The sequence below is a fragment of the Enhydra lutris genome, unplaced genomic scaffold, assembly GCF_002288905.1.
Source record: "Enhydra lutris kenyoni isolate GAN:26980312 unplaced genomic scaffold, ASM228890v2 scaffoldscaffold16, whole genome shotgun sequence".
Lineage (NCBI taxonomy): Eukaryota > Metazoa > Chordata > Mammalia > Carnivora > Mustelidae > Enhydra > Enhydra lutris.
The window spans coordinates 33,714,749-33,734,343 of record NW_019154100.1 but is presented as its reverse complement, the minus strand read 5'-3'; the positions used below and the strand labels follow the sequence as shown (position 1 = coordinate 33,734,343).

The following is a 19,595-nucleotide window of genomic DNA, read 5'->3' as shown; positions in this document are numbered from 1 at the left end:
GGAAGTTTCCATCTGAAGGTTTCTTGTGTAGTTTTTGTCAAATAGTAGGCCCCCATTTTGTTGATTGACTGAATGAATGAAATTTGTAGATATATGCCTAATTCTTTTATAGTCCAGGCTGTTGGATTTTAAGCCTAGCCCTGGGGTTTCTTTCAAAGAGTCACTCTCTTTCCCCAGTTGCTAAGAGTCCAACATCATCCCAAATGCTTATCTTTATAATGCTTTTCCATAAAGTGAAAACATTTCTTTATGCTAGCATACTAATTTAAATTTCTTTTTTTTCTTTCAGCTGCCTTTGCAGCAGTGTTGCACTGGTAAGATTGTTTTTTCCTCTGGTGTATTTTATGCAGATGGTTACAATTCACCAAAGCAATTTCTTGTATATATAAAGAAATAATTTCAGGATGATAAGGGTGAATATATATTATTACATGCAACAAAATAGTCTGAAGTAGTAGTTTAATTGATAAATCAAGGTCAGAATAATGTAATTTTTTAATAAAAAAAGAGATCCATTATTAAAGAGGTTATATTTGAGACTCTATTTCACTTAACGTTAATATAGTGTTCATGTTGAGAGGAAGATTAATTTTTTTAATCTTCTGGATAGAGTGAAATATGAATTTCATTAATCAGACATTTCTGAGATGGTAACCCAATGACATTTATAGTTCAATTTATAATTTTATTGTACTTGACTTAAATTATTGTTATTCTGGTTCATTCTAATTTTAAGATCTCATTTGAATGTGTTTTCTATTAGAAATTTTAGTGGAATGTTACGACAGAGTGGAAAAATAGATACACATACACTGTGTTTGAAGTTTATTACAAAATTATGTGCAAGTTTCTAGATACCTTTATTTTTGCTCTTAGAGTTTCTTTTAAAAATAATACTGAGTATAAGCGTCAACACTTGGTTTGTCACCCTTTTGTTTTTACAGGAGCCATATAACACACCTCTTTGAAAATGATCGTCACTTTTCTCACCTCTCAACATTGGAAAGGGAGATGGCTTTTCGCACTGAAATGGTTAGTTTTTATGTGATATTTTTGGGCTAAAAACTTTTAAGCATTTTCTCATGGAAATTCAAAGATGTTCCAAAAAAGAAAGAGTGGACACCTCCCCTTACCCATTCTGCAGCTTCAACAACCGGTGACACAGCCATTTTTCCTTCGTATACACCTCCACACATAGGAGACCTTAGACATCATACCATTTCATCAGTAAATACTTTTGTATGTATCTCAAAAGAAAAGAATTTTTTATTACCTACAGTACTATTGGCACACTTGAAAACAATGAATAGTGATCTCTTAATACCGTTAAGTGTCAGCCACTGTTTAAATGACCGATTGGCATTTTTTTTTCTTTTTATAGTTGGTGTGTTTATAGTCTGGAATCAGGATTCAAACCATGTTTGTACATTTCATCTAGTTGATGCTTTTCTTAAGTCTTTTAATTTATAAATTCCACTTCCTGTTTTTATTGCTTTACTATTTAGTTATGGAAGAATCCAGGTTATTTGTCTTATAGAATTACCCGTAGTAATTTATGTTATTTATTATGTTCACTGTCCAAAGTTCCCTGAAAATTGATAGATAAAAGACTTGATAGCTGAAGGCTCAATTTTTTTTTGGCAGGAATATTTCATAAGTAATATGCATTTACTGTACCATACAAAGAGGCACACCACATCTGATTGTCTCACTTTCTGTGATGTCAAGATTGATCAGTGGCTTTAGGTATTGTCATGTTGGTCCTTCTGTTATAGCCTAGCTATCAGCCTAGATCAGGTAATTCATTAAGATTACCAAATGGTAATTATCTATTCTATTATTTTTTCCCCTCCATTTGTTAACTGCAATTCTTCTATAAAGAAGAATTTTCCCATAATATTTATTTGGTTTCTATGATGTATAATTCGTACAGGTATGAGAGGAGAATACTTGATTTTTTTCTTTTTATTTATCACTTTTTGGAAAAATGAGTTGGTTTCCTAGCATTTTCTTCTGGTAACCAATTGAGTACCTTCTTTCAGATTCTATCATTATTATCTAATGGATTTTAGCATGTTTTGTGAACTTACCCATCTTTAGCTGACGAGAGCCTTTGCAATTGACTCTGTGTCCTTTTGATATGACCTCACTAGTATTCTATAGCTTTCTTACTTTCTAGTACTATTAAGACATTTTCTCTATAGACCTGGAATCCTCCCGTTTTCCAAGAAGCCCCAATTTCTTTCAGTGGCAGATGGTATTCAGAGACCACAAATTTGGTGCTAGAGATCTTTATTGCTACTACATTTGACCCTTAGAACAACAAGGGGTTAGAGGTGCTGACCCCCGTGCAGTCCAAAATCCATGTATAACTTTTGACTCTTCCCAGATTTAACCATTAGTAGCGTATTATTGACTAAAAGCTGATACCATAAATAGTAAGTTAACACATATTTTTTATGTTATCTGTATTCTATACTATATTCTTTCAACAAAGTAAGGCAGAGAAAAGAAAATATTAAGAAAATCATAAGGAAGAGAAAATAAATTTATAGTACTGTACTCTATTTATTGAAAAAAGTCGAGGTGTACGTGAAGCTGTGTAGTTCAAACCTGTGTTGTTCTAGGGTCAATTCAAATTTAGGATTAAGTGGTTTTTACTTACTTTGTTTTAAATTTGTATCTACTATTAGCCCAAGAATCTTGGTTTCATATTACTTATTTTTGTGAAATAAAAGTACCAAAGATTATTAAAACTAAGATGATTGAAAACATTTTAAAACTTTCTTGCATTCCTTTTTGACGTTGGGATATGTGCCATTAGGGATGTACAGTAGAATTACTATATCTTAAAGTTACTTGAAATCTTCTTCTAATTTGATAGTTAATTTCTCTATTTTATTTTTATTTTGATATTTAGGGACTTAAAAATTTTCATTTTACAATTAAATAAGATGTTTACATGATTCCAAAACAAACCTACGAAACAAGATAGGTTGTTGTGGTGTTCTACAGCTGCTGTAACAAATATACCATAAACCAGGTGGCTTAAAGAGCAGAGATTTATTCTTTCAGAGTTCTGGAGGCTAGAAGTCTGAAATCAAAGTGTTGGCGGGTCTGTGTTCTCACTGAAGGCTCTAGGGACAATCCTTCCTTGCCTCTTCCTAGCTTCTTGTGCTTCCTGGCAATCCTTGGTGTGCCCTGGGTGGCATCGGAAATGCTATCACTCCAAGCTGTGCCTCTGTCTTCATGAGGCACTTTTCCCATTGTTTCTATGTTTACATTTCCCTCTTACTGTAAGGATACCATTTATATTAGATGACCTCATTTTAATTTGACTACATCTGCCAGAAACTTACTCCACATAGGTTCATATTCCCAGGTTCCCAGTGGATATGAAATTCAGGGAGATATTATTCAACCTAATACAGTTGGAAATATTTTAAAAAATACTGATAGGAAAGCTAAACACCTTAATATCAAGAACCATTTTTTTCCTTTTCAATAAATATTGGGTATGCAAATTGCTTTCCTATTGATGAGCCTTAAATTCAGTTTGGAGTTTGACAGCTGATGGGTGCTGGCTACTAGTGCAGCTCTAGGCAACACTGTACAGAAGGTGAAGTTTGTTTCTTGTGTTCATCTGTCGAACCCTGTTCTGCTGCTTACCCCCTCACAAGGGGAGCAAGTACTAGTACTTGTTTATTTTTTTGATCCATGCATTATTCCAATCTTAATATCTGTCTGAATTCCCTTAAAATGAGAGTACCTCTACTGCACTCCTCCCCGATTCACACAGCCCCAGTCCTCCGGGATTTTTACCTTATTCTGAGCTGGAAGGAAGGAAAATAGTCTGTAAAATTAGTTGGCATCTGAATGTAACTTACATGTAATATATTAACATGTAGCCTTCCTAATATATTTGAATTTTTACATGTAAATCTGGAGGAAGGATGACTGATAACAACATTTTGGGGATTCATATGGGTAGTAGGGGAAACATTTTTGGCTAGGGGAGATTTCTTGGATCCCAGTAACTTAAGTTCCATAGTAAACCACTCACTTGTCCTGTTCATAAGATAGCCTTTTCTAACACTTAAATTAGTAGGGATATGGAGTTTTCTTAAGTTACATATGTTGTCTGAATTATGTATATTACTTTTTTAAAAAAAGATTTTATTTATTTATTTATTTATTTATTTGACAGAGAGAGAGAGAGAGAGACAGATCATAAGTAGGCAGAGAAGAAGGCAGAGGGGAAGGGGGAAGCAGGCTCTCTGCTAAGCAGAGATCCCGATGCAGGGCTTGATCCCAGGACTCTGAGATCATGACCTGAGCCAAAGGCAGAGGCTTAATGCACTGAGCCACCCAGGTGCCCCTGTATATTACTTTTAAATGTTGAAACTCTTTTTGAAGATATTTTGAGTTCAATTATTTTAATTAAGACAAGGTTATACTAAAATATGTAGTTCTTTTTTATAACCCAAGATTCTATTAGTGATCAAACACCATGAGAATAATTGTAGCTATTATTTGCTTGATTGCTTTGTTTTTCAAAAACAGTGTATTTAATTTTTTAAGCTGGTAAGAGGCATAGAAATTATGCATTTTAATTATAACTATAACATATGCTTGTTTCAGGGACTGTATTATTCCTACTTTAAGACTATCGTGGAAGCACCTTCATTTTTGAATGGAGTATGGATGATTATGAATGATAAGCTGACTGAATACCCCCTTGTTATTAACACATTGAAAAGGTTCAATCTTTACCCTGAGGTAAGTCACTTTTTCAATTGTGTGGTTTTTTTGTTTTGTTTTGTTTTGTTTTTACTTTTTAAAAGTGTTATTGCATTAAATACTGATTCTAAATGTGAGATGTATTTCAATATATTATATTTCACCTCATTTTTTAAGAAAGATGTGTATGTTTTCTTGGAAAGGAATATGGAGAAAAGACTATTATTAATTGTGGTGGGCTTTAACTGATTTCATGGAAACCATTACGATTGCATGGTCTAGAAAATTTGAAAAGTATCTAGATTTGGTGTGTTTGTAGAGATTATAGCAAGGAAGCACCATTACATGTCATTTGCCAAATAATGTTTGTTCCCTCTCTGGGATTCTTTACTTAATTGAATGCTCTTTTTTGGGTGGAGTGGGGGAAAGGGGATTCACCCAGGAGGTGAGGGAGGAAGGCAGTGATATCAGTAACTTTTTTGGCCTCTCCTTTACCATCCCTGCCCTAATTTGACACATCCCTAAGCATTTTCCAGGGCCAAGCTGAGAGGTGACTTCTTCAGCCAGATCCTCCCTGACTTGATATGAGGGTCATCTGTTAACACACTGTCCCCGTGACTCCCCCTTCTTAGCTTACTGATGTTGCTGGACAGCAGGTCCCGTGCCAGGGCTCTGGCTGTCTTGGTCTCTGGGGATCTCAAGCCCAGGCTCAGTACCTCAACTTATCTATTGGGGCTCTCAGGCATTTCCCATTGAATGAGAGAAGTCCTGTTTCCGTCTAGATCAGTGACTAAGCTGATTGATTAAGGAGGAGATGGAGATAGAGGAAATAGAGACAAATAAATAACCACCAAGGTGCAGTATTGGTTCACTAACGTACTGTTTACTGAGTACTTTCTATGACCCTGTACACATTTACTGCTACAGAAATGGGATCACACATCTTTTTTTATAAGTGATTTTTTGTCTTTTAGAATATTTTTAACAGTCTTGTGTCATCTTTTCTTCCTCAGGATCAGTTTTAGTGGCTATATATACAGTCTTCTATTGTTTATTTAGTCCATCTTTTGTGAAAATGTTCATTGTTTTCAACTTCTAAAATATTCTAGAGCTGCCATAAGCATCCTTGAAGCTAAATCTCTGTACATAGCCTTATGTTTTTTAAACTATAAATTTGTTGATGTGGAACTATATTTAGTTCAACAGAATATATACTTTAATGATTTTGGTATGTATTGCCAGAATGCTTTCTAGATAGGTTATACTAATCAAAGTTACCATTGGCAGTGTTTTTGAAAATGCTTATTTCCCTGAATCCCTGCCAATTTGGTAGACAAAAAAATTAAAATCACAGGATATACTTCGTTCATTGCTATATATTTGTGTATATATGTATTTCATTCAATGCTATACATTAAAAATACATCTGAAATTTCAAAAGCAATTGCTTGCTTATGCCCTTTGTCTATATTTTTATTAAAGTAGAAAGGAAGAGCTCATTTATTCCATGCCAGATATTAATACTGTGCTATATGGGAAAACATTTTCCCACCAGCTTTTTGTTTGTCTTTCAACTTTGTGTGTGATCTGTATGTATTCTTTCTGTATAGAAATGCTGTTATCTATTCACATCTGGAGAAATTAGATCTACTCAAGAAGACAGAGTATTTATTTGTTCAACTCTTCTTTTATGTACCTTACTAGAATTTTATATCTTTCAAAAATATAAATCTTGTGTGTTTCGTGTTATATTTTATTCTTACCCATCGGTGGAGAGTTGAACACTGACCAATGAAGAATCTGTGTAGGGGATTGTGAGGCTTATTTTACTAGGTTTAAAGGGAGCTAAGTAGATGGTAGAGGGAAGGAAAATTTGATAACTATCAAAATATCTCAAAAATATTTTAGTAATGAAACTTGATGATAATATCTTTTCTCTAAAAAAATCTAAAAAATGTCTTTATTTCTTTAAAAATAGGTAATCTTAGCCAGCTGGTATCGAATTTATACCAAAATAATGGACTTGATTGGTCTTCAAACCAAGATATGTTGGACAGTGACCAGAGGAGAAGGACTCAGTCCTATTGAAAGCTGTGAAGGCAAGTTTCTTTCCTTCTTTCCAATTTCTTTCCAGTTCTTTGTTGGAGCACGTTAAACTTACTGCAAACTTAGTGATATAAAAAACTATTTTATTGTGCTTATGGATTCTGCAAGTGAGGAATTTGGGCAGGGTATAGCAGGGTTGGTTTGTTTCCACCATGTCAGAGGCTTCTGCTAGAATCAGGTGGCTTGGGAAGACTGAAATTAATTGGAGACTGCTTCACTGACATTCTAGCTCCCGGCTGGGGTCCCTGCGAGGCTGGGCTCAGTTGGGACTCTCAAATGGGACACCTACATAACGCCCTTTCCGCACACCTTGGGCTGTTGTATAGCATGTACCTCAGGGTAGTCAGGCTCTTCATGGGCTCCAGGTTGGACACTGCTTGGCCACTTCCAGCCTTAGAAATCCCATGTATGACTTCTGACGTCTTCTGTTAAGGCAGTCACCAACCCAGCCGTCATTAAAAGCAGGAGCAGAGACACACCCCCCTCCCTTTACAGGAGGCGTGTCCATGAGTTTGTAGCCCTGTTTAAAAACCACCGCAGCTCCTGCCGTGTTCTCATCTTTGTTCCGCCTTAGTGTCACGTGTTCGTATGGGAGCCAAGGCAACCATTTAATATATCTGTGCCATTTTCAAAATAAGCACATTTTAATATAAATTGCCAGACATACAAAGTAATTTATAGTTAGAACATAATTTTTTTTTTTTAAAGGATTGGGAGATCCTGCTTGCTTTTATGTTGCTGTAATTTTTATTTTAAATGGACTAATGATGGCATTATTCTTCATATATGGCACATATTTAAGGTAAGACCATTCACTGAGAATATTTTGGTATGTGTTATAATACTATGTACAAAAAATAGTGAGATAAAGATTAACTTGCAGTTCAGTTTTATAACTGTTATATCTAATACATCTACTTATAGTTATAAAATTCTTTCCTATTTGAATGATTTCACCATTGGCATAGTCAGCTAAACTTAAAATAATTTTAGATGCTTAAATAAAGAGAATGGTGGAAATATTGGATAAATTTTAAATATTCACAGGCTTTTGAACATAAACAGTATATTGTTTGCATAAAATATAAGGACCAGTCATCAAATGGTATTAATGACTATTTTGCTGACATTAAGATGGAAGTATATTCTATACAGATATTTAATATCTGACCTGATTAATAACATCATAGTCCAGCAATATTCCTTAAACTAAAAAGATTGACAAATTTTTTAAGGTTTTTATGTTTCTTCTTCTTTTGACAATTTGTTACATTGTACACTTGTTTAAATATTTAACTTGAGAGTATCTTTAGAATTTTTTTTTTTTTAATTGCTTACTGATTTCTTGTTAGTACAGAAGTATGAGCATAGGTATATGATTTTCAACTTGGGTTAATGAGTTTGAATCTACTATTATTCCATTATACTTGCTTTGGAAGTATGGCATTTTCAGTTTAGTACCTCAAAGATCTACTGCATTCCTAGCTCAGTGTTTGAGCAGGTAACGGTTACTTGTTAAATATTTGTCAAATGAGGAAGTTATTAGAAGATCAATTTAGAATATATTTGCATATAGATTTAAGATACTTTGATGCTAGTATTTCTGATTTAGCTATAAGAAAGTTCTTTTAATTATGTAACTGGGGGAGACGGAAATGAAAATGCATGATTAAAAGATGAAGTGGTAAATTTTTGTTTTTGAAACAAGACACAAAGATAACCAAAAGTATACGGTAATCAGAAGAGGAAGCTGACTTGAAAGACTGCAAGGCCAGTGTGCCTGGTATCATGATGAGCCAAAGGTCTCTACTTTGGCTGGGTGGTTGGGGGGGGGTGGTCTACTAATGGATAGCTTTTCTACATTTGGGAGATTTGATTTTGAGTAAGAGAAGTTAAAATATGGAACATGGCAATGTTGCTAAATCGCTGATATATATTATGCTATTTTTTAAAAAAAGAAAGTTTAAAGAAGAATTTCTAAACGTTTACTAAACATTCAGTATCGTTTTCTTATAGTGCTTGTTATAGCCATCATTTCAAAGGCCAAAGGTACACCGTCTGCTGTGGAGAGCCTGATGCCCTGGTTCTGACTGAGAGGTTCTAGGTGGTTTGGGCCCTGACCTCGGATTTCTCGGTCTTCAGCCCCAACAGTCCCCTGACAGCAGTTTTCTCCCTGCATAGGAGATACGTGTGCATTTGTCTAGTCAACATAAAGTACAGACCAGGTGGCCTCTTTTGGAGATGGCACCACTATGTGGTGGGGTGAGATGGGAGCTGGAGCCGTGCCGGGTGTGTGTCAGTGGGACATAGACAGCAAGGAGAAAGTGCTTATAATGCTGGAGGCAGGAGACATTTGTTCTGTGTGGAGGGTTCCTTTAATTGTGTCTTGGAGCATCAGAGCGTTTTGGATAGGTTGGGGAGAAAAGAATCCTAGGGAGAAGCAAAGGTGGGCAACCTGGGATGTAGAGAACGGATCAGTTTTGCTAGGATACAGATTATTGAGGGCCGTTGTAGAAAATGAAGACTGAAAAAATGGGTTGGGCTGGTTGACGAATGACCTTGGCTGGTCTGAGACTATTCCAGAGCCAGTGAGAGGAATCAGAAATCTGACCAATAGAGGGGCAGGATTCAAGCTGAACTATGATCTCATGAGACCATTGATTTCACCTCTCACCGAGGTTAGCCAGTGACTACTTGAGCATGCTGTCTGCCAAACTGCAGGGTGATTTTAGAATCAGTTTAATGGGTTTGGCCCAGGACCTTTTTTTTTTTTTTTTTTTAAACAAGAAAAAGAAGAGATTATAAACATCAATAAGAGAGTACACAACACTTTCTAAGATGGGTGTTATTTAATGCAACTTCTGTTTGTTGATTGTATATACATGTCTACATGTGCATATGCTGAGTTGTAGTGTAAAGTCTCATTTCTTGTAGTTTGAGTGTAGAAAAAAGATCTGTAGACCACTGCTTAGGGTAGCAAGAGGGGTGACTTTGCTTAAAAGCATTTGAGTCTTAGGGCACCTGGATGGCTCAGTCAAGCGTTTGACTCTTGATTTTGGGTCAGATTATGATCTCAGGGTTGTGAGATCGAATCCAGAGTCTGACTTTGTGCTGGCTGGGTGTGGAGACTGCCTAAGATTCTCGCTCTCCCTCTCCCCTGTGCCCCTCCCCTCCTGCTTGTTTAACCCTTGCTCTCTCTCAAAACAAAACAAAACAAAAACAAAAACAAAAACAAAAGGCATTTGAGCCTTTCCAGAGAGCTGTTTTTTGGTTTCTCTTTCTGGCTCAGAAGGCTGTAACCTGTTTCAGCTTCACCCACTTGACTGCTCTGGTCCCTTGCTGGCCCCCTTCGGGTGTCCTTGACTCTTAGGCCCTCCGGGGTGCTCTGCCATATGCCGGTGCTGGGCTGTAGACACTGCAGTAGTGGCACAGGTTTCTCTTTCTCTAGTTCTCCCTTTGCTCCGTTTGCTAGTGTTTTGTTTTGTTTTAACCCTGGTTAATTACTTTAGCTCTATCCAAATACATCCTAAACTCGTTTCCTTCCAGCCCCAAATGAGCATCCAGTTCTCCCACATTATAGAGCCCCTTGTATTCTCGGGAGCCTTGGCTATTGCCCTGTGCCTTGAGGAGGGTGGGTGTGTAAATTAGATTCCAGTGGTGATCCTGCTTTATACTCTGTTGAATAAAATCTTCTGTCACTTCTTTAATCAGTCTTTTTCATCATTTTTTAAAATGTTCTTGACATGAGTATTTTTAGAGGTCTCAAAATACTAGGTATTTTGACAAAATTGCTAGGTAATTCTTATTGTTTTCTTCCTTGGTGGTTAGTTTTGCCACCCTTCTAACTTTTAAAGTGGGATGAAGCTGCAGACTTCTTAACATGTGGGTTAAGAATAAAGAGGAGGATATCTATAATTGTGGTTAGAATCTTTTTATAAATTGTATTATATAAATTTACAGGCAGATTGAGTATGACATTTTTACTCCAGAAGCATATTTCTTTTAAGATAGTACAGATATAAGTTTTCTGAAGTCAGATAAGCCAATCCATTTCACAGAAAATGAAAGTGGAAGAGAAAATAGAAAACACAGCCAAATGGTGAAGTGGGGTTGGGCTGCCAAGCTCTGACTTGAGGAGATGAAGTCAGATTTTTTTTGCAAATACAACTTATTCATGCTGTACCTCATTTTCTGGAATTCTCAGTATTTTAGTATTTTTAAAAGCAAAACACATTGTTTTTATTATTTTCTAAAAGCCATGTTGTTAATCCATGATTATAGTTATTTATTTTATAAGATGCCCTGACATGTGTCAGCTACAGTTTCTGGAGGCCAGTTTCTTAAGACTCGGTGTGTGTAAGTCTCTATTCTGTAGGGAGGAGGGCTCCCGGAGGGAACCTTCAGGGACTGTTAGGAGCTCCGCTGAGCTAGGTAGGATGGGGAGTTCAGCTTCCAGGTACTGGGGTAGTCGTTTAAAGCAATAAGCTAAAAACAAAGGAGTTTAGCCTTCTATTACTTACTGTGATGGTGTAACAAGATTCTAAAATTGGAAAAAACACAGACTCCCCTGGTCCACTTCCCCCTCTGGAACAGTACCCGGGCTGAGATCGAGGGATTAGTGCAGACATGGGGGTCATCTCGCTGTTGAGGAAGCCCTGAACAAAAGGCTCCAGCATTTTATGGACACTGAGGTAGGAGGGGGGAAGGCGAGGGGAAAATGGCTAGGAATGGAAAAGTACTGGGTACTGAGTCAGACTGGGGAAAAGTGTCTTCAGGGTTACCCCCTTTTACCCTTCCATAAGTGGACTTCCACCCAAAGTCTCAGATAAAGAGACCTAGAAATGAAGGTGCTGGGGTTAGGAATGCAAAGATGTGGAGGGCATGACTGGCCAGGGCATCCTGAGTCCTCAGAGACTGCATTGTACTGACCATGAACCATGTGTGTGTGAAGCGGGTAGCTGTCTCAGTGAGGCCTGTCAGGTAAACCTTTGTCATTGTGTATGGTTGGGCCTCAGAAATCATATATAGGTTTTTAATCAGGAGTCCAACTACCTAGGACATTAGTAGGCAAGGTCATGAGCTAGTCCTGGCATGTAGGGCAGGCGGATCTGGAAGAAATGCAGTGTGGGCCTGGTCCTGAATGTCCAGCAGAAATGTTGTGATGGGAAGAGTTGTCCCCTGTTTCCAAATTCACCACTATGTACCCTGGCTCTCAAGAGCATACCAAAGCAGAACAATTTCTGTAGGTGAAATGAGTGTCTTTAGCTGATGCCAGCAGTAAGGCATGTAGAAGCCAAGACAAAATATAGACAACAATCTGTCCAGGCTCACTGGGGCATTATTCTCAGGTTAAATAAAACATGAGGATCTGGGCACGAGTCCGTACTTGATTATGGTCTGACTGCTTTCTGTTGTTGGTGTACATCTGTCACCTTGGCATTTTCCTTCACTATCCCTTATGATGGGATCTCTTATGCCATATTCTATGTATTCCTCTTTCTTGGTTTATTTTTTTACTCTGGCACATCTTCCATCTTCTAGAAGTTTTTGAGAATGAATTGATGGAAAGTAAATTTTTGAATCCATGTATGTTTGAAAATGCCTTTATTTTGTCTTCATGTTTGATTGATAGTTTTGCTTGAGTATTGAACTCTGGATTGGAAATCATTTTCCTTCAGAATTGTGAAGTCCTCACACTGTTACTGCTTCATGTGGTGCTATTCAGGCATTCCTAAATTATTCGGAATCCTAAATTTTTGTATGTGACCTTTTCTTCCCTTTTTTTTTCTGAAAAACTGTAGAATCTTCTGTCTCTGTGGTTCTGAAATTTCACAACAAGTCTCGCTCTAGATCTGTCTGTTCCCATATTATCTTGGGCATGTGACATGTTGTTTCAGTCTTGCACCTTATGCCCTTAATTTCAGGGAAATTTTCTTGGATTATTTCTTCACTTACTTCAGTCCTTTTGTTTTCTCTTTCAGAACTTTTTGTTATTTGGATATTGCATTTCCTGATCCTCTAATTTTCATGTATTTTCCCATTTTTAATATCATTGCTCTTCTATATTCTGGGAAATTCTGTCAACTTTATTTTTCCAACTCTTCTATTCAGTTTTTCATTTGTTATCTTCTAATTTTCAAGAATTTTTATTTGTTCTTTGAATGCTCCTTTTTTAAAAAAAAAACAGTATTTTATTTTTGTTTCATGGATTCAGTATCTTTCTTTCTGAGGATACTAGTGATTTTTTTCCTCCCTAAATAATTTGGTATCTTCTAGTTCACTTTTTTAATTCTTTTGGTCTTTACCTACCATGTTAGAAGTTTCCCTTAGCTATCTGGCTATCCTAGGCTTTCATGATTGAGATTGGAGGACAAAAAGCTGTATGGGAGCTCCAGATTGTGGGTGGAACCTGTTAACATTGAGTTTTTATATAATTTGAATAAATGATGTGGGAAGAACTTAGAGTGACTGCCAGTTCTTTGGTTTGCCTTTGGATGTAAAAGAAAATTTAATGTAACAAAGGTTTTTCAGGGTTGTAATAGGGAAATGAAGTGTTTCATAAGTTAACTGGAATACAAAATTATAGAATTTTTAAGAAGCGCCATGGTTGGAGGGAAAACACCTAAATGAGGTAGGAGACATTGTCTTCTATGTGAGAATACAATAAATTAATGCTTGCAAGTCACCTAGAAGAATGCCTGCTTTCAGAAAGTAGTTTTTAATTGAATGAAATGAATAAACAAATTATTGGGGAAAAAAAGCCTAACCCCTTGATTATTATTTACAAAAGACACAAAAATGATACATTATCTGTCACATAAGCTTTGTTAGAATTTTACTAATTTAGGAAATATTTTTTTCAGGGACTCATCTGAAGCATTTACTCTGCAGATTCCACTTTTTTTTTTTTTTTCAGATTCTAGTCTTAAGATTGTTTATTTACTGAAGAAATATGTATCTAGCACTTTAAAAGGTAACTCTGAGGAAACAGAGTCACAGGAAAGTTACTGATCCTAGAGGTCAGACTTGGGCAGCAAACGGTGTGGTTAAATGTCATTTGCTGAGATAATGACCTAAAAAGGGACAGGTTTTAGAGAAAAGATGCCAGTATTTTCAACCAATAACTTTCATCAATTTATGCATACTAAGGAGAAATACTTGTCTTTTAAATATTCATATACAACTGTTAGACCAAATGATTAAAGATGCGCTAGAAGGCCGAGTTAATAGAACATTCCAACAGCAAAAAACAACAAAACTAAACAACCCACAGCAACACGGAGTTGAAAAAGTTTGAGCAGGTGTAATTCATAGCTTACTTAAGACATGCTTTTAGCCAAAAATCCAGACTGCATAAACAGTAATGCTCGATATTTTAATGAAGCATGAACAACAGACAAATCTCAAATAAAACAATGGAAGCAAAGCTAAATTGGCATAAAGAATAAGAAGTTCAGCTTTGCCTTAAAATAGGTACAGGAAGGGGGAGGTGTATATTGATTGATGTAAATAATTGACATGAAAAGCTACTCTGTTCTGCCGGAGAGTCTAAAAAGGACACTGAGTCACTTCATAGATAACTTTGGCTGGATCATGAGAAGAAAATAGAGAAACTGGTTATATTAACTGACTATTCACTCTCACTACTCAGGATAGAAAGGAGAATGTTAGCAAAATTTAAAGGAAGGTTTGGCATATAGATTAATCTACAATGCCTTCAGGGCTTCTGGATCACATCTACAAATAAAATAGTTAAAAATTCTTTCTGGGGGGGCAGTGCGTTAAAGCCTCTGCCTTCGGCTCAGGTCATGATCCCAGGATCCTGGGATGGAATCCGCATCCGGCTCTCTGCTCAGTGGGGAGCCTGCTTCCACCTCTCTCTCTCTGCCTACTTGTGATCTCTGTCTGTCAAATAAACAAAATAAATAAAATCTTAAAAAAAATACAGTTAAAAAAATTCTTTCTGGTATCAAAGAAGCGTGAACTTTCAATGACCAAAGAAAATAATAGAGTAGAAAATCAGAAGATGAATACATTATGCTCGGTGACTGGTTGGTTCCTCCTATGGAAGAAAAGGCATTTTCTGATGACTAGCTGTGTCTACAAAAGAATGGGCAGGATTTTCTGACAAGAGCTGAGAAGCCATGGAGAACAGAGTGGAGACAGAGAAAGGTAAATATTCAAGAGGAGGAAGATCAGAGACAGATCAGAGTGGTCACAGTGATACAGAGCAGCAGACATTAAGTCTAGAGAAGCTCATAAAAAGGATCATTAGAAAGTTCTCAAAAAGCCACCTCAGTGCAATAGAGGGAATGGAGAAGAGGAACAGGGGATCCTGGACCCTGACTCTGTGAGTTAAGACTCTAGACATGCCCTTGACGAAGGAGAACAGCTGTGAATTATGGAGAATGAGCTGGAGTACTAGGAGAGAACTTCTGTGAGGAGGCAAGTGAGAGAAATGAGCTCAGAGGAGCAGGCTTTCATGAAGGGTCCCAGATGATGTCTGAAAGTAGCAATAGAGGAAGCTTCAGCCTTATCTCTGGGCCTTGAGCCATATAGGTGCATGGTGCCATGAGAAAGGGAAACTTCTTCTCAGAGGAGGGTAGGGTTTCATGGTAGGAGGAGAAGGAAGCATCTGAGTAGAGGCCAAGGTTTCCTGGAAGGAAGTTGTTCCCCATGCAATGGAGCTTCTTGAGGGCACAGTAGTAGGTCTGGATGGGGAGTCAAGCAGTGTGGTGGTTGGGTCACAGTAGACACTCCACTGAACCCATGGCTCTGATGATGAGCAGGTAGTGTGTCCAGGCCAGTGATCAAGGATGGCAGTGATGAGAAGTGTGGTGTGTTTGTCTGACAGTGTCCCCTCTCCTCAAAAAGGAATGCCAGCCTACTTTTGGTTGGATAGTTTTTATGTTTTCATTTACTGCTGAGATACTTTTTGACTCTGTGCCATAGACAAGGCTCAGGCCCAGTATTAGGCACTATGCATGCTATGATGATGACCTGGGAAGTTCAGTCTAGTAAATAAAATCATCTGTTTCTTGGCCCTGGTGGACAAAGAGTTAAATTAAAGGCCTTAATTAGTTGCCTGGAAGGACTTGATTAGACTGGAAGGACTAAGCTGAGACCTTTTCTTGCCTTCCTGATTATCATTCTTATTCCTCACCTTTACTCTCTGCAGCTTTCTTTTATGCTCTAGAGAAGCCAGAGGATCCATGTGTAAATTTAGGGGAAGATGCTTAGCTCTCAGCAGGTCTGCTGGGCACTTTTTCATCTGGCTAGCAAGGTGCTTGTGCCTTACCTCTCAAACTTGAGACTGGAATTCTCTTAATTCAATTATTTCTACATTATTCTTTCATTTTCTCTTTCATTAGCATTCATGCAGCAGAAGTTATTTAATTTAACTCACTCCAAGAGTTATTTAATAACGTTCTGAAGTAACTGTGATTACTTTTTCTCCTTGAATGTTGAACTTTGTACATCTTGTGATTTTTTGGTAAATCGAGATACAAGTATCAGTGATTAACCAAGCCTGCCAAAATATGATGATTGATTTGAATCCATGATACTTAGAGATGTGAGAAAGAAGAGAATTGTAAATTATTAAATGTCAGAATTGAAAATTTTTTAAAGATCTTTTGCCCCTTCATTTTATACCCAAGGAAATTGAGGCTCAAAAGGTGAATGAGATGGATGAGTAAATGTGCAAACTTAGACTATTTTAAAATTTGCACAATGGGAGCTTTCATATTTTCTGATGGTGGTAGTATTGCCGAAGAATCTTCTTTTTTTAACCACTAGGGAATGCTGAAATATCAACTGATGAACTATGATGGAAAAAAAAAATCAGTCTTAAGTTTTCTGATTATTACATCTTTTCTGTTTAGCAAAATAAAATGACCTATGTGCTAGTCTATAAGGATTGGCAGGAAAGGAGGTAAAATGCTGGGGATGCTATTTTAGAGTTATTTTAAGTCACACCACTTCATAATGATCGTAAGTCAGATATTTATTGTAGATAAGCAAATTTTGTTCTCCCCTCCTAGCTATGCAGGGCATGAAAGTGTACCAGAAAATCTGCCTCCCTGGTTAGGTAAGCAAAGCTGTCTGTGTTTGTGGAAGATGCTGGGTGACGACCTGTCTGGCAGTTACTTAGTGAACAGAGAGTGATGTCACACTGATTCTACCTTTGGGAAGATGTCCAGTCCCAGAGCCCCACAGGTCATATGGCAGTCGAGTATGGATCAAAGACTTCTTGAGCAGACCTCATCATGAGATCTGGTTGGGAAATTGGACTTGGGATTTTTCTGTCCTTGTCCTCTTTTTATCCCTGTCCCTTTCTTTACTCTGCCATTAAAAAATTTTCGATCTTGTAAAATTTCAGTTTTGAATCTTTTTCTGTTCAGGACATTTTTAAAAGGGAATTTTATATTAATTTCCCAAAGTGGTGGTGTTGTTTTTTAATTTCTCTTGTGTAGGTTGTTTTTGGATTATAACCAGAGAATGAGGAGTCTTTCCAGCCAGGTGTTCCAGATGCTATACAAATCATGTATATTTTCTGTATATATAGTCAAAATACTATATAGATTTATAAAATTGAGTTTATTGATAATCTCATTCAAATCTTTAGTATGCTTTCTTTAGCTTATATGACCTGCCAAAGTCTGAAAGTGTTAAAATACTATACTATGATCAGATTTTATCATATCCCCATATTTTTAGAAGTTTTAGCTCTAGATATCTGGTGGCTGTATTGCTTCTCCATAACGTTTTTATTTCAAGAAATAGAATTGAATAAATGGAGAGAGACATACCATCCAACTGAATGGGCAGAATTACCATCACATAAATGACAGTTCTTCCAAAATTATATGTAAATTTAATGACCTTCTGATCAGAAATCCAGCACTTTTTTATGTGTGTTTTGTGTGTGAGAGGGGGCACTGGTTAGAATTACCTAAAAAATGTTAGAATCAAAATTAACAAGATAGTAAACAATGCATGTTGGAGAGGATATGGAGAAAGAGGAACCCTCTTACACTGTTGGCAGGATGCAAATTGGTGCTGCCACTTTGGAAAACAGTGTGGAGATTCCTTAAATTAAAAATAGAGCTTCCGGGGGCGCCTGGGTGGCTCAGTGGGTTAAAGCCTCTGCCTTCGACTCGGGTCATGATCCCAGGGTCCTGGGATCGAGCCCCGCGTCGGGCTCTCTGGGCAGCGGGGAGCCTGCTTCCCCTTCTCTCTCTCTCTGCCTGCCTCTCTGCCTACTTGTGATCTCTGTCTGTCAAATAAATAAATAAAATCTTTAAAAAAAAAAAATAGAGCTTCCGGGGAGGAGTCAAGATGGCGGAGAAGTAGCAGGCTGAGACTACTTCAGATAGCGGGAGATCAGCTAGATAGCTTATCTAAAGATTGCAAACACCTACAAATCCAACGGGAGGTCGAAGAGAAGAACTGCAATTCTAGAAACAGAAAATCAACCACTTTCTGAAAGGTAGGACTGGTGGAGAAGTGAATCCAAAGCTACGGGAAGATAGACCGCGGGGGAGGGGCCGGCTCCCGGCAAGCGGCGGAACAACGGAGCACAAAATCAGGACTTTTAAAAGTCTGTTCCGCTGAGGGACATCACTCCAGAGGCTTAACCGGGGTGAAGCCCACGCGGGGTCAGCGTGGCCTCAGGTCCCGCAGGGTCACAGAAGGATCGGGGGTGTCTGAGTGTCGCAGAGCTTACAGGTATTAGAAGGGGGAAGCCGGCTACAGAGACAGAGCCAAGGAGTGAGCTCTGAGCTCGGGGTTACCTTGAACCGGTCGCAGGCTCGGTCAGCTCGGAGCGCGGCCGGAGGCCAGGGTGACGGGAGTAATTGGGCGCTGTTCTCTGAGGGCGCACTGAGGAGTGGGGCCCCGGGCTCTCGGCTCCTCCGGGCTGGAGACTAGGAGGCCGCCATCTTCATTCCCGTCCTCCGGAACTCTACGGAAAGCGCTCAGGGAACAAAAGCTCCCGAAAGCAAACCCGAGCAGATTACTCAGCCCGGCCCCTGGTAAGGGCGGTGCAACTCCGCCTGGGGCAAAGTCACTTGAGTATCACTACAATAGGCCCCTCCCCCAGAAGATCAACAAGAAACCCAGCCAGGACCAAGTTCACCTACCAAGGAGTGCAGTTTCAATACCAAGGAGAGCAGCAGAATTCCAGAGGAGGAGAAAGCAAAGCATGGAACTCATGGCTTTCTCCCCATGATTCTTTAGCCTTGCAGTTAATTTAATTTTTTTTCTTTTTCAATTTTTTTTCTCTTCTTCTGCTAAATTTTTTTAACTTTACCCTTTTCTTTTTTTAACGTTTTTTAACTAGTTTATCTAATATATATATATTTTTTCCTTTTTATATTTTTTCTTTATTGGTTTTCTTTTTTTAATTGTTTCTTTCTTTTTTTTTTTTTTCTGAACCTCTTTTTATCCCCTTTCTCCCCCCTCACAATTTGGGATCTCTTCTGATTTGGCTAAAGCATATTTTCCTGGGGTTGTTGCCACCCTTTTAGTATTTTACTTGCTCCTTCATCTACTCTTATCTGGACAAAATGACAAGGCGGAAAAATTCATCACAAAAAAAAGAACAAGAGGCAGTACCAAAGGCTGGGGACCTAATCAATACAGACTTGGTAATATGTCAGATCTGGAGTTCAGAATGACAATTCTCAAGGTTCTCGCCGGGCTCGAAAAAGGCATGGAAGATATTAGAGAAACCCTCTCGGGAGATA

The 19,595-nt window shown here is 37.9% G+C and overlaps 1 protein-coding gene across 2 annotated transcripts in view; it reads left to right on the top strand.

Annotated features, from left to right (window-relative positions):
- Positions 1 to 19,595, top strand: part of LOC111147410 (dpy-19 like C-mannosyltransferase 1) — a 97,225-nt gene that overhangs the window by 18,163 nt on the left and 59,467 nt on the right. For both annotated transcript variants that reach the window (XM_022503417.1, XM_022503416.1), the window contains exons 2-6: positions 290 to 314; positions 945 to 1,032; positions 4,642 to 4,779; positions 6,719 to 6,839; positions 7,555 to 7,648. In XM_022503417.1, the coding sequence (XP_022359125.1) occupies positions 290 to 314; positions 945 to 1,032; positions 4,642 to 4,779; positions 6,719 to 6,839; positions 7,555 to 7,648 (466 nt within the window). The remainder of the gene's footprint in view (positions 1 to 289; positions 315 to 944; positions 1,033 to 4,641; positions 4,780 to 6,718; positions 6,840 to 7,554; positions 7,649 to 19,595) is intronic.